The following is a 16,245-nucleotide window of genomic DNA, read 5'->3' on the forward strand; positions in this document are numbered from 1 at the left end:
TCAATAGTGGAGAACACCCGGTATTGCGCAATCTGATTGACCATGTCAGATATGTGCGGAAGGGGATACGCGTCCAGCTGCGTGTACCGATTGATGGCCTGACTGTAATCGATGACCATACGGTGTTTCTCCCCAGTTTTGACCACCACCACTTGTGCTCTCCAGGGGCTAGTACTAGCCTCAATGATCCCTTGCTTCAGGAGCCGCTAGACCTCGGACCTAATGAAGGTCCTGTCCCCCACACTGTACCATCTGCTCTTGGTGGCAATAGGCTTACATTCGGGGGTGAGGTGTTCGAATAGTGAGGGAGGGGTGACTTGAAGGGTCGAGAGGCTACAAGTGGTGCGCGGTGGGCAGTCTAAGAACTGTGGGTTGCAGACGGAGAGCGAGGGAAGAGGCCCGTTGTACTGCAACATGACACTCCTGAGATGGGTCAGGAAATCGAGCCCCAGGAGTACAGGAGCCCAGAGGTGTGGCAGCACCAGGAGCTTAAAATTTTCGTACTTGGTCCCCCGAACCGTAAGGGTCACCACACAGTACCCGAGGACATCCACTGAGTGGGACTTTGAGGCCAAGGAAATGGTTTGTTTAACTGGCCGCACAGAAAGGGCCTAGCGGCGCACTGTATCGGGGTGGATGAAACTCTCAGTACTCCCGCAGTTGAACAAACAATTTCCCATGTGACCATTTACCTGGATGTCCATCATGGACCTGGCGAGTTGATGCGGACGGGATTGATCTAGCTGGACAGCTGCCACCGTGGATCCTGGAGGATGCTCGACCGGCATCCAAAATGGCGGCTCCCTTGTCTCACACGCGGCCGATGGCGTCCAAAATGGCGGCTCCCTTGTCTCACACACGGCCGATGGCGTCCAAAATGGCGGCTCCATTGACTTACACACAGCCAATGGCGTCCAAAATGGCGGCTCCCTTGACTCACACGCAGCCAATGGCGTCCAAAATGGCGGCTCCCTTGACTCACAAGCGGCCGATGGCGTCTGAAATGGCGGCTCCCTCGGGTCGCACGCGGCACTGTTTGGCTTCGAGGACGACTTTGCCCTGCAGACTTTAGCATAGTGGCCCTTCTTCCCGCACCCAGAGCGGAACACCTCCCTTGCCGGGCAGCGTTGTCGGGGGTGCTTCCCCAGGCCGCACAAATAACACTTCGGACCTGCAACAGCCGCAGCACTCGAGTCGTTGGTGGGGCGTGGTGTGGCGTAAGTCTGCAGCCCTCCTAGATACTGGGGTGGCAGCGGCCGTGGTGCCCATGATGCAACCGCGTGGTCGGGTGCATAAGCCTCGCGGTTACGGGAGGCCACCTCTAAAGATTCAGCGAGCGCCACTGTTTTTGGTAGGTCCAGCCAACCTTGTTCCAGCAGTCACTGCCGAATGTAGTTGGACGCGATGCCCGTAACATAGGCATCGCGGATTAAGTCCTCCATGTACTGCGCGGCAGATACAGCCTTGCAATTACAGGCCCTGCTGAGTACCCGTAGTTCGCGGAGAAACTGTGCACTCGATTCTCCCGGCCGCTGTCTTCGAGTAGCCAGAAGGTGTCTGGCGTAGACTTCGTTCGTCCGTTTACTACACTGGCTCTTTAGGAGCTCTAGCACGTCCCTGTACATCCCAGCGTCACGGATGGTGGAATATACCACGTTGCTTACCCGGGCGTGGAGCACGTGCAGCTTGTCTGATTCAGACTGGACGACAGGGGAGGCTTCGAGGAAGGCTTCAAAGCACTTCAGCCAGTGATCGAAGCTGTTGGCAGCTCCCACAGCTTGAGGATCCAGGTCTAATTTATCGGGCTTTAAAATTTGCTCCATCCTATGAGTTCTGTTTTTTTTCTTCTTTGCGATTAAAATTGATGCACCGTCAATTTATGAGGACTCCAGCAAGTGAGTGGAAATAACAGGCTTTTAATCGCAAAGGACTGGAACACACCCTTGTAGCTAGCCTGGCCCAGACTGAGGCAGGGGGGAGGAACCGTCACCTTTATACCTCGTTCAGGTGGAAAGGGAGGAGTCTCGGGTCAGGTGCAGCCGGGGTGTGTCCAAGCATATAACATGTAATTACAGTGGGTCACCACAACAGGAAAGGTATGACCACATTAATGGGGTTGTATTATAGACCACCCAATAGTCAGCGAGAATTGGAGGAGCAAATCTGCAGAGAGATAGCAGACAACTTCAGGAAGCATAAAGCTGTGGTAGTAGGGGATTTTAATTTTCCACATATAGATTGGGACTCCCATACTGTTAAAGGTCTAGACAGGTTAGAGTTTGTAAAATGTGTTCAGGAAAATTTTCTAAATCAATATATAGAGGTACCAACTAGAGAGGATGCAATATTAGATCTCCTATTAGGAAACGAGTTAGGACAAGTGACGGAAGTGTGTGTAGGGGAACACTTTGGTTCCAGTGATCATAACGCCATTAGTTTCAACTTGATCATGGATAAAGATAGATCTGGTCCTCAGGTTGAGGTTCTAAAATGGAAAAAGGCCAAATTTGAAGAAATGAGAAAGGATCTAAAAAGCGTGGATTGGGACAGGCTGTTCTCTGGCAAGGATGTGATTGGTAAGTGGGAGGCCTTCAAAGGAGAAATTTTGAGAGTGCAGAGTTTGTATGTTCCTGTCAGGATTAAATTTAGAGTATTGTGAATTTAGAGTATTGTGTGCAGTTTTAGTCACCTAATTACAGGAAGGATATTAATAAGGTTGAAAGAGTGCAGAGAAGGTTTACAAGGATGTTGCCGGGACTTGAGAAACTGAGTTACAGAGAAAGGTTGAATAGGTTAGGACTTTATTCCCTGGAGCATAGAAGAATGAGGGGAGATTTGATAGAAGTGTATAAAATTATGATGGGTATAGATAGAGTGAATGCAAGCAGGCTTTTTCCACTGAGGCTTGGGGAGAAAAAAACTAGAGGACATGGGTTAAGGGTGAAGGGGGAAAAGTTTAAAGGGAATATTAGGGGGGGCCTCTTCACACAGAGAGTGGTGGGAGTGTGAAATGAGCTGCCAGATGAAGTGGTGAATGCGGGCTCACTTTTAACATTTAAGAAAAACTTGGGCAGGTACATGGATGAGAGGGGTGTGGAGGGATATGGTCCAGGTGCAGGTCAGTGGGACTAGGCAGAAAAATGGTTCGGCACAGGCAAGAAGGGCCAAAAGGCCTGTTTCTGTGCTGTAATGTTCTATAGTTCTATGGTTCTAAGGGTGGGTTGTTGGGTGTCATTCTTGTTCAGTATCCCGAATTACAGGATTATTCATACTTCAGTATTTAAGAAACTTCAGATTTGTATTGATATTTGGTTTAGCCATGTCCTATATGTTCCTTTCTTTACATATCTTTCCATTTCCTTGCTGACTTGTGTATGTATGGAACTATTGTGAACAATCAGTATATTGACAATGATATAAGTTAACATGTAAAAACTGATTTCAGAGATGGCTTAATGGTTAAATGCATTGCAGAATGGGAAACGCAAGTTTTTATGTTGAGTTTGTGCTGTGCAAGTTCAGTTCCAGTTTTTCGCTAGGTTAGTGGATCTCAGCCATGGCGGATCTCAGCCATGGCAATGGTGGGCTCGGCAAGCAAAGGCGTTCCCATTCCTCATTATCATTAAAAAACCCTTGCTGCAAATGTAACACTTGTTCGAGCTCAAACACAAGCACTGGTCTTTTGGGTAAGGTATTCTCAGGCTGGCGGCATCTGTGAAATTATGCCAGAATAAGAGTTACTAGGAATCATTTTTACTCCTGGGTGTGAAAAGAGATTCACACACATCTGACCTGTCAGGGCACGGCAGCGGGGTTTTCAGCCAACTTTAAGTCAAGCTCCATTAGCACTCCCCTTGCTGAATTCTCTTTCAAAGAAGCCAGGAGGTTAATGAGAAGCGGCTGCTGGCTGTTGAAATTGAGCAACTTGGAGGTCGCTCCTGGGGCAAAGATCCAAGGCATTTATGTTGGAAGGCTCATAGAGCAGAATCAGAGTTGGTGAGGGAGGAAGCACTCAGGCAGGGGAGACGCAAGGTTTCCTTCTGGGTCCCAGAAGAAAGCTCCTGGCTCACATCAAATCCGTTTCTTACACTCTGCTGTTAGGACCGGGATCCAAGCCCAGAAATTTAAAATTGTAGTCTGCTAAATTGGAATGGGTAAATCCCCCGCTCCATTTTGTTTGCTCCATCTTTCTGCAGTTTCTGGCAGGGAGGACAGTTCCAATCAACTTCATTATTTTCTACAGAGGTGGAAAGAGTTTGAGACTAAAAGATATTCTGACCTGAATACAAAATCCACTTGGTTCCTTTGTGATGTTTTTACCCTCCTAATGTGGACTTTTTTTTAACATTTTAAAAGCTGCAGTAAAAATGTTTACTCTAAACTTGGTACTATTAGCTGTCGTCATGCTGACTGTAAAAGTTACTCATATAGAAATCTTTACTTGACTGAGGCTTGGCTGATCCAAAAAAATTGATTTCCCTTTCTGTTTCCAATGTTTCCAGCACAAGAAACCAGGCCCTCCTGTTGGCATACACCCTATGGATCTGCACATGGAACAAGTGGACACTTCACCTCCTCCTGTCTTAAAGTGTCCCTCTGTCCTAGAAGTCCGTCAGCTCTTTCAGTATGAGCCTATAAACACAGAAATGCAGCAACGATTGCAGAATTGTCTTAAGGTTTTTCTTTTTAACTTCTTTCAGGATGTGAGAATCTTGATACAGAACAGAATAATACATTTAATAGTCTGACCAATTTTTTTTTTTAATTGATACTACTAGAGCTCAAAATGCATGTGTGGAGACAAAGATTTCAGTTATCTTTCCCAATGTTGTCATGGGCCAACTATAATAACAAATTAAATTTATTGCCAGGTTTTGGGGGATAATTTAAGACTATCGTCATATGAGCCATAACAACCAAGTTAGAAGTTGAGAGAACTGTTTGAAGCAAAATTGTTAGATTATCGAGTCATAGAGGTTTACAGCATGGATACAGGCTTTTCAGCCCAACTTGTCCAAGGCGCCCAGTTTTTATCACTAAGCTATTCCCAATTGCCCATGTTTGGCCCATATCCCTCTATGTCCATCTTACCCACGTAACTGTCTAAATGCTTTTTAAAAGACAAAATTTTACTCACCTCTACTACTGCACCTGGCAGCTCATTCCAGACATTCACCACCCTCTGAGTGAAAAGATTGCCCCTCTGGACCCTTTTGTATCTCTCTCCTCTCACTTTAAACCTACGCCCTCTAGTTTTAGACTCTCTTACCTTTGGGAAAATTGAATGCCTACCAGACATTATGGTGGTAACAAAATCCACAAAAACTTTAAAGGAGAAATTGATAAATAATTTGTAAAATATCATCTTAAAAGGTATGGAGAAGGCTTGTCTTTGTCTGCCCAGCCCATGTCCTCACTTTGCAAACCTCCCCAGTTGAACATCAGACCTTTGTTACGGTGGCTGCATGAGTCCTGCAGCACAATGCTGTCCAGATAGACACTATCTGGAACTATATGGAACTAAGGGGAAGGAGACCCTGTACTCCCCAACACCAAGTACTGCTCGAAGTTGGTAACACAGGAGGATCCCTCGGTCCAGCAGCATGGTGCTGTCCATGAAGACCAGCTCGGCATGGAGATGGAGGCAGCAACCGGCCTGTCCTGGCAGGCAGAAGCATGGCACATAAGGAACAGTGGAGCACAATGGCAGCTAGACTTTGCATGTTGCACTCAACCTCAAAGTCTCTAGCGAACTGAGGGCCCTCTTGTGCACACCAGCCTTTATCAATCGGGTTGGACATGATGCAATTTCCCATTGGCTTGACACAAGATTGGAAGGCAATTGTTTTAATAAGCAATCATGAGGTGTAAATGAAATTAAATAGCATTCCACCACCTGCCAGCAGGAAGACTGACCCACCATTACGAGATTTGAAATGGGACTTTACGCTTACAGCTTTCGGACTTTTTGGCTCCCATCGGATTCTCTGTGCCCGCCTGCTACCAACCCATCCTCAGGTGGGTTGGGAGAATTCTGCCCTGAGGGAGTGCTATACCACCAGAGATGCCGTACTTCAAAGAAGAACATAAAAATAGTCAATGGGGTTTCCCGTTGTTCGCACCCTCCGCCTCCAGGAGGGGCCGAGGGGCTGTGTTGGTGGGGCCAGAAGATCTCCCGGGCAGGAACCACTGGAAGGTCCCGCATTCTGCTTCCACTTTCTCAGTTTCAAAGACTCATCGTCTTCCGATTGGAAAACAATTCACCTATCTCCTTTTAAATGGGCGACCCCAAATTATTAAAAAGTGGTGCCTATTTCCAGATTCTTCCACAAGAGGAAACATTCTCTTTTCATTCTCTCTTCATTCACCCTGTTACGACCCTTCAGGATCTTTTATGTTTCAATCAAGTCACCTCTTATTCTACTAAGCAGCAGTAGATACAAGTCTAGCCTGTCCAACCTTTCCTCATAAGACAACTCACCCATGCTAGTCTGGTAAACCTTCTCTGAACTGCTTCCAATGCATTTGCATCCTTCCTTAAATAATAAGACCAATTTTGTACACAGTACTCCAAATGTGGACTCACTTGTGCTCTGTACAACTGAAGCATAACCTTCCTAACTTTTATATTCAATTCCCCCACAATAAACAAAAACATTCTCTTGGCTTTCCTAATTACTTGCTTTATCTGCATAATAGCCTCTTGTGATTCATGCACCAGGACACCCAGATTCCTTTGCACCTCAGAGCTCTGCAATCTCTCACCTTTTAAATAATAGGCTTTTTATTCTTCCTGCCAAAAAGGACAATTTCACATTTTCCTATGTTATACTCCATTTTCCAGATTTTTTTCCAGTCACTTAACCTAACTATATCCCTTTGCAACCTCTTTATGTCCTCTTCACAAGTTAGTTTCCTGCCCATCTTTGTGTCATCAGCAAATTTAGCAAACCATCCCTTCAGTACCTTCATCCAAGTCACTTATATAAATTGTAAGAAGTTGAGGCCCAGCACTGATCCCTGTGCAGACCACTTGTTGCATCTTGCCAACCTGAAAAAGACCCATGGGGGCATGGTAGCACAGTGCTTTTGTCCAAAGATCCAGGGTAATGCTATAGAGGCCTGGGTTCAAATCTCACCATGACAGATGGTGGAACTTAAAATTCAATAAAACATCTGGATTTAAAAGTCCATGTTCATGAAACCATTGTCAATAGTCATAAAATCCCATCTGGCTCATTCATGTCCTGTGGGGGAAGGAAACCTGCCGTTCTTACCTGGTCTGAACTACGTGTGGCTCCAGACCCACAGCAATGTGGTTAACTTGTAAATGCCCTCTAAAATGCCCTAGCAAACCACTCAGTTGTATCCAACCGCTACCAAGAAAACACGAGGAATGAAACCAGAGGGACCACCCAGAACTGACCTAGGCACCGGAAATGCTGGCGGCGATTCTCCCAGCGCAATTTGCCGGGAGACATCAGTGGAGGCCGTTTAGCAGGCTTCCCGTTGGGCGCCATATCCTCCCCGCGCCCCCGGCCCCAAGTTTTTTGGAGTAATCGGCTCTCTCCAGCATGAATAGTCCATTGATTTTCAGTCTGAATCTTGCTGGGGAAATCTGCAGTGCTCAGAGTGTGGGAGATTCATTTGAAAATCCCGCTAAAAAATCGGTGGGAGTTACTCCAGTTTTCACTAAGTCGGCACTTAGAGTTTTTTTGGGAGAATCGCCCCCGACACTGTAAACCCAGCCCTGTCAACCCTGCAGCGTCCTCCTTATTAACATTTGGGGGCTTGTGCCAAAATTGGGAAAACAGCCTCACAGACTAGCCTAGCAACAGCCTGACATAATCATACTCACGGAATAGTACCCTATAGATATAAATCCACCAGCAGAGGTGGCAGCACAGTAGTACAGTCGGGAGGGAGTTGCGCAGTAGTGTTCAGCATCGACACTGGACCCCATGAAGTCTTATGGGCAAGGAAACCTCCTGTTGATTACCGCATACTGTTACTCCTCAACTGATGAATCAGGACTCGTTCATGTCAAACACTCCTTGGAAGAAGTACTGAGGGTGGCAAGGATGCAGAATGTACTCTGGGTGGGGGATTTCAATGTCCATCACCGTGAGTGGCTCAGGCACACCACTACAGACCGAGCTGGACAGGTCCTAAAAGACATAGCTGCTAGACTGGGATTGTGGCAGGTGGTGAGGGAACCAACAAGAGGGAAAAACACACTTGACCTCATCCTCACCAACCTGCCTGTCCCAGATACATTTGTCCATGACAGTATTGGTAGGAGTGACCATTGCACACTCCTTGTGGAAACGAAATCCCACCTTCACATTGAGGATACCCTTCATCATGTTGTGTGGCCCTACCACTGTGCTAAATGGCATAGACTTCAAACAGATCTAGCAACTCAAAACTAGGCATCCATGAGGCGCTGCGGGCCATCAGCAGCAGCAGAATTGTACTCAACCAGAATATGTAACCTCATGGTCTAGCATATCCCCCCTCTACCATTACCACCAAGCCAGGGGATCATCTCTGGGTCAATGATGAGTGCAGGAGAGCAAACCAGGAGCAACATCAGGAATACCTAAAATTGAGATATCAACCTGATGAAACTCTCACACAGGACTACTTGCATGCCAAACAGTATAACCAGTAATGATCAAATCTAAGCTCTACAATCCTGCCACATTCAGCCGTGAATGATGGTGGACAATTAAACAGCTCACTGGAGGGAGGAGGCTCCATAAATATCCCCATCCTCAATGATGGAGGAGCCATGAGTGGATGATCCATTATGTCCTCCTCCAGAGGTCCCCAGCATCACAGATGTCATTCTACAGCAAATTCACTGCACGCCATGTGAAATCAAGAAATGGCTGAAGGCATTGGATACTGCAAAGGCTATGGACCTTGACAATATTCCGGCGATAGAACTGAAGACCTGTGCTCCAAAACTTGCCGCGCCCCTAGACAAGCTGTTCCAGTACAGCTACAACACTGGCATCTACCCGGTAATGTGGAAAATTGCCCATGTATGTCCTGCATACAATAAACAGGACAAATCCAACCCAGCCAATTACCGCCCCATCAGTTTACTCCTAATCATCAGTAAAGTGAGTGAAGAGGACATCAACAGTGCTACTATCAAGCAGCATTTACTCAGCAATAACCTGCTCAGTTTGGGTTCTGCCAAGCTCACTCAGCTCCTGACCTCATGACAGCCTTCGTTCAAACATGGACAAAAGAGCTGAACTCCAGGGGTGAGGTAAGAGTGATTGCCCTTGACATCAAGGCAGCATTTGGCACTCAAGCAAAACTTATAAACAGTGCCGGGGGAAGTCTGCACCCAGTCTGGGCTCAATAAAAGTGGACAACAGCTAGTCATAGGCAGAGGTGTGTTAGCGTTCTCTTGAGTATCAGCAATCTTAAAGGCACACTCAGTCGACTCTTAACACAAACAGTGCTGGACACCATGCATCCAATGCAAGGTCTTTAATTACTTGTGCACAAGGAGAACTCTCAACGGTCAACACCAGATGACTGGAGCAGTCCTGAGGTTACAGAGAAACAGCTCAGCAGTTATAGTCAATTACAGCAAATCAGGAGCAAGAGATTTTTCACACCTTTCATTGACATACATATCCACCAATCATAGCATAGCCCTTTTGCCCTTTCTTATCCAATAGAAAACAAATCCTTCATTAGCATAATATGTCCCCATATCTTGCTATTTGGTAATCGCCATGGTAACTTGTTCTTTGTTTTCATCCTGCTGTCCTGACCTGGAATGCAGTGTTTATGGAACAAGGTTTTAGATATACTCGCTTATCCTGCGTACATCAGTGTTGGCCTTACTGAAGGCCTGACTGAAGGCCGTGTTTGGCTAATAATCATTTTCCATTACTTGACAGTTTTGTTTTGACAATTATGGAACTTTAATTTTCACAATTGTTGTAACCTAACTTCCACAGGTGTACCTAGTAGCAAAACCAAATAAAATCAGTCTGATCAGTTGAATCATAGAGATTTTAAGCTTAGAAGTTTGTTTTTTGTTTAAGGTAATGAATCACAAAAGTCAAAGAATCATTGCATCATAGACAAACTCAACATTTTCTGATGTTTGAAGTAATACTTTTTTAATTGTAGAAGTACATAGAACTCAGCCTGCAAAAGGAGCAAGAACTAAATGAAATGGTACCTAAGGAGCCACGTGATGAAGAAGAACGTGAGCATGCTGCTGATCTGCTCAAACTGACTCGGGTAAGAAATTACTGTTGTAATTGGCACTAGGAGGTCTTGTGGTACAGTGTAGGGCCTCTGGACCAAAAGCTGTGGGTTCAAGCCCAATGCCAAGACTTGTTGGCCACGGAAGGAGCATTCATAAGGCAGTTCAACAGGCTGGTAATCAGCTTGGGAATTCTTCCATCACCTCCGTACTGTGAAGATACGCACGCAAACAAAAATTGACTCTGTTGTTTGACTGGTTTATTCAACTGGAAATGATAGGGGCAGTTTTGAAAAGCAGCCCATAACTAATATTCACCATTTCTCTATGATGTAACTCACTTCTGAGGATTGGGAATCACATCAGAAAATTAATTTCAGAATTGGCACTGATCCAGAACACTGCCTCACTGGCACCAAAATAATCAGTCAGAAATTAAATTATATTCTAATTAACTGAAAACCATAATAAATTGTTACATATTGTTAAACTGTTAATAAACATAAACAAAATTGTTAATGGGCAAGATTGCAGATTACAATGGGAACTATTCAAAGAGGCACTTGGAATAATACTCCGAAAAAGCAAAGGCTGCACTCCTGTAATTAAATAACCATGGTAAACAAATGAGTTAAGAGATAATATACAAACATATGGAAATTAAGGACAAGAAAGGACCTCCTGGTCGTTCCAGCCTGCTCCACACAGTTGTGATGCTTTATATATCATAATACAAACAATTCCTACCTATTATGAGTGGCAAAAAAGCAGATAAAAACATAAACCTATTAGGGAATAAAATCTGAAAACTTCTTCTCTGATCCCTTTGCGTGATCAAAAATGCTCCGTGGGATCACATTGCTTTGATTTACATTGCAGGGTATCTACCTCTTATACCCGATGATCTCCATCTCAGCCAGAAACTATTTCAGAATGAATAGCTGAAAATGTTTGTGCTTCTATACCCTTAAAAGTGCAATAGGGAAGAAGCTCTGCTTATTGATTTCATTCATCAATGAGCCTATCCCAATTCCCAGAGATATGTTTATTTAAACAATTGAAGTGGGATTTTTTTAAAATTCATTTGTGGGACATGGGTGTCGCCGGCTGGCCAAGATTTATTGCCCGTCCCTAGTAGTCCTTGAGAAGGTGGTGGTGAGCTGCCTTCTTGAATCGCTGCAGTCCATGTTCTGTTGGTTGACCTACAATGCCGTTAGGGAGGGAATTCCAGGATTTTGACCCAGCGACTGTGAAGGAATGGCGGTATATTTCCAAGTCAGGATGGAGAGTGGCTTGGAGGGGAACTTGCAGGTGATGGTGTTCCCATGTATCTGCTGTCCTTGTCCTTCGAGATGGAAGTGGCATGGGTTTGGAAGATGCTGTCTAAGGATCTTTGATGAATTACTGCAGTGCATCTTGTAGATAATACACACTGCTACTACTGAATGTCAGTGGTGGAGGGAGTGGATGTTTGTAGATGTGGTGCCAATCAAGCGAGCTGTTATGTCCTGGATGGTGTCAAGCTTGTTGAGTGTTGTTGGAGTTGCACCCACCCAGGCAAGTGGGGAGTATTCCATCACATTCCTGACTTGTGCCTTGTAGATGGTGGACAAACTTTGTGGAGTCAGGAGGAGAGTTACTCGCCGCAGCATTCCGAGCCTCTGACCTGCTCTTGTAGCCACTATGTTTATGTGGCGAGTCCAGTTGAGTTTCTGGTCAATGGTAACCCAAGAATGTTGACAGTGGGGGATTCAGTGATGGTTACACCATTGCGTGTCAAGGAGCGGTTAGAGTGTCTCTTATTGGTGATGATCATTGTCTGGCATTTGTCAGCCCAAGCCTGGATATTGTCCAGATCTTGTTGCATTTGAACATGAACTTCTTTAATATCTAAGGAGTCGCGAATGGTGCTGAATATTGCGCAATTATTGGGGAACATCCTCACTTCTGACCTTATGACCTTACCAGTCGTGAATGGCAGGGTGCCACCAGTGGACGCCCTGCCATTCTAAGACAGGGAGGCAGAGGCCCATATTAGATTAAAGAACAAGATGAGAGTAAATATTGTTAAAAGTTCTCTTGTGCAGCAGTAATATTATTAAATGCGTATTGTTATTGGATGATCAATATGATGCTTTATTCAGCTACTTTGTCTTTACACTGGATATCCTATTTGTCATTTATTTCTATTAGACTATACTTCTAACACTATCACAATTTATATGATCATTCTTAAGCAGTCCGCCCCTGATAATGAAGTATGTCAAATGGAAGATAAGGAAGCAAACAAAGGTACGTTTCCAGATTTCTACATGTCAAAAGCATGGAACTTCCAAATAATTATCAATGTCCGCCAAAATAAAAACCCTATTGAAATGCTATCATAATTTTAAAAGAGACAGCATTTTAGATTCTTCAATCAATTCAATCATTTAATAACTGGGAACTATCCGCAATAGTTTTATGCTGAAGGCTTTACCAGGGTTTATGATTCAATCTAGTCGCAGAGTGAAATTTTTCTTACTACTGAAAATTGAATATGGCAATACAGACACGTGAAATAACCAGGCGCCATGTGGCTGTCAGGTTTCCAATATCGAATACAATTTTAAGGGTCAGATTTTGTGCAGGGTCCAATTTCTCTTGTGTTCACCCATTTTTCTTCTCACCAATATTTCCTGTCTGAGTGAGAAGAACCATCTCCAAGATCTACCCCTTTACCTACAATATTGCAAATGATGTGGCCTGAGGTCCCGGACTTCCCCATTTCTGCTCCCTCTTCAGTCATGTTTCCACTTTGGCCACAATCAGCAGTCTGTGATCAAATTGCTCTTGGAATGGTTTTCTGAACTGAGGTTATGATTTCAAGTTTCCACTGAAACTCATTTGCATAATAACTATCAAATCTTTCTGGAACCAATGCAAATAGGCACCATTTTAAAAATTGTCTTTCTCTCGCACACATTAAAAAATAATCAATGTATTTTAGAGTTAGTAACCTGGCAGAATTTTATTAATGTATCCTAAATAGGATTACCTTAAAACAAGCATTTTTAATAAAGAGTGTCCAGTCCACCAATTATGAATAACCTGAGTTAAAATCACTGAAAATGGCTTGGAAAGCTATGACGGATCATTCACTAATTTTATTGTGTACGCTAAAGTAAAAGTAAAGTTTAAAGTTTATTAGTCACAAGTAAGGCTTACATTTACACTGCAATGAAGTTACTGTGAAATTCCCCTAGTTGCCACACTCCAGCACCTGTTTGGGTCAATGTACCTAACCAGCACGTCTTTTGGACTGTGGGAGGAAACCGGAGCACCCGGAGGAAACTCACGCAGACACGGGGAGAACATGCAAACTCCACACAAACAGTGACCCAACCTGGGAATCGAACCCAGGTCCCTGGCACTGTGAGGCAGCAGTGCTATCCACTGTACCGTCATGTCTCCCAGTCAGTTTCTTTCAAAATGTGCTGTCACAGATAGTGGGGGGGTCAATTTAAACTCCCTTGAACAGAAAGGGGCAGGAGCTAAATCCGTACTCACTGTGGAGTCATAGGGTGTAATTCTCCCAAAAAATTCTAAGTGTCGAATTCGCGTGAAAACTGGAGTAATCCACGTTGTTTTTTTCAGTGGGAGTTAAGAGAAGAATCTCCCACACTCTGTGCACTGCAGAGGTCACTAGTGTGAATATCATTTAATTTCAGGGACGGGGCCTATTCCCACTGGAAAGGCTGAAATCAGTGCATTAAGCGGGCTACTGCGCATGCGCCGGTCTGTCAGTGCCGAGATTGGCGCATGTGCAGTGACTCTGCACTGCCGGCCTCCCAATCGTTGGCCAGCTCGATCACTGGCCAGCCCCACACCACCCGCAACACCGGCTCTCCGCCCCCCAGGGCCCATTCGCTGCCCTCCCTGACCATTCCCAGGCTCAGCCCCGAACTTCTCCCCAACAGTGTCGACCCTGCCCAGCAGGCTGACCGAGACCACCACCCCCTTCCCCCGGCTTATCCCATCCTGATCGCTAGTCTTCCTCCTTCCCCCACCGATCACGGCTGTAGAGTGGCAGCGGGACCTCCCCACCACTACCAATTGCCCCTTTGGTATTGTCCCATGCCCAATGGGTAGTGCCAAGGTGTTCTCTGGGCATTGGCACTTTGCCCCTTGGGATTCTAGGGGGTACAGGCTGGCACAGCCAGGGGGCAACCCCCGCCGCCCAACCCTCTGGGGGGCCCCGGTTGTTCCTGCCTTCACTCCAGCGGGGTCGGGATGCTAGTTCCCCGTTAGTGGGGAGCTGGTGTAATCCCCACTAAAGCGAACCACTCTGGTGGAGGGGGAAATGCTAGTGGGCCCAGAGACTTCAGTCCCGGGCCCACTAATCTCATTTAAATTATATTGAAATGACCATTTAAATGGTCTTTGCGCCTCCTTGCTGATTTCTGGCGTGGAGCAGACGCCGCTGGAAATCTGGTGCTCGGAGACGCTAGCGGGGCGCGATCACGTGTCTGAACCCCGTGAATCGCGTGCCGCAGGATTCTCCTGCGCTAATTTTTTAACACAGTGGGGTGGGAGAATCGCACCCATAGTATTTCCTCAATTCAGCTGAGTCTATATCTGTATATCAAAAATCTAACCTCATCTAGAGTAATGACAAATTTCTTGCGGAATTAATAACAGCTGGCAGAGAAAAGGTACTTTTTCACCATTATTAGTTTCCTAGTGTTTGAAAATATAAATCATAAAGTTAGCAGTTTTTACAGTAGACAATCAATGAATTATTACTTTGTATGGACCATAATAAGTATTGAAGTACATGTAATTCCATGCAAATGCATTCATAGATTTATAGAAAGTTTACAGCACAGAAAGAGGCCATTTGGCCCATCATGTCTGTGCCAGCCAAAAAACAAGGCTCACAGCTTAATGCCACTTTCCAACATTTGGTCCATAGCCCTGCAGGTTATGCTTGAGGGTTTCTGCTTCTACTACTCATTCAAGATTGATTTCCAGACCCTCTGGGTAAAACAAATATTTCCTCATCTCCATACTAATCCTTCTCCCAAACACTTTATGCCTCGTAGTCATTGACCTCTCTGCTAAAGTAAGTAAGTCCTTAATATCTACTCCCTCACAATTTTGTACATCTCAATCAAATCTCCCCTCAGCCACCTCTGTTCCAAGAACGGTCCCAGCCTATCCAATCTTCCCTCATAGCTGCAATTTTCCTGTCCTGGCAAGTTCCACATACATCTCCACTGTACCCTCTCGAGTGCAATTACATCCTCTGTATAATGAGGTGACCAAAACTGCACACTGTACTCAAGCGTAACTAATGTTTTATATAGTTCCAGCTAAGCAAGCCTGCTCTTATAAGGATTCCATATACCTTCTTGATCAGCTTATTGACCTGTTCTGTTACCTTCAGGATTAGCATGATACCTTCAGCATTAGTGTGAACTAATAAATCTGACAATCTATGTAGTTTCTACACACCATCTAATTTTGTTACTTGTTACAGTTGATGTAGCCTCAATTTATGAGGATGCTGTGGGATCCACTTTCAAGAATGCTTCAGAGGTGTCTCCCTGCGAATGGACTAACGTAAACGAGGAAAGGTATGGCATTCCAACTTTCCCAGACCTTTAATATTCCTCTGCTTTTTGCTTTATTTTCCAAACCACAAAAATCACTAGCTGGCATCAAAACAGAAGTTACTTGAATGGCCAACAGCATTCTAAAGGAACAAAAGAATTTTACTCATACAGCCCAACTTTACCAAGCAGTTAGTTCCAAAATAGAATTCAAACAAACTAGTCAAAAGTAATTTTTCCTGGTATTTGTGTAAATAGAATTTAATTTTTTAAAAAAGGTTTGCATTTATATCACGGATTTTACAACCTCAGGATTTCCCAAAATGCTTTATCACCAATGAAGTACTTTTAAATCTTAGCAACTGTTGTAATGTATGAAACACAGAGCCAATTTACATACAGCAAGCT

At 44.9% G+C, this 16,245-nt stretch overlaps 1 protein-coding gene across 1 annotated transcript in view; it reads left to right on the plus strand.

Moving 5' to 3' along the window:
* Positions 1-16,245, plus strand: part of spag17 (sperm associated antigen 17) — a 170,399-nt gene that overhangs the window by 107,738 nt on the left and 46,416 nt on the right. The window contains exons 40-43 of the mRNA XM_078231884.1: positions 4,503-4,676; positions 10,165-10,278; positions 12,484-12,535; positions 15,765-15,861. Of these exons, the coding sequence (XP_078088010.1) occupies positions 4,503-4,676; positions 10,165-10,278; positions 12,484-12,535; positions 15,765-15,861 (437 nt within the window). The remainder of the gene's footprint in view (positions 1-4,502; positions 4,677-10,164; positions 10,279-12,483; positions 12,536-15,764; positions 15,862-16,245) is intronic.

This window comes from Mustelus asterias, chromosome 17 (assembly GCF_964213995.1).
Source record: "Mustelus asterias chromosome 17, sMusAst1.hap1.1, whole genome shotgun sequence".
NCBI lineage: Eukaryota > Metazoa > Chordata > Chondrichthyes > Carcharhiniformes > Triakidae > Mustelus > Mustelus asterias.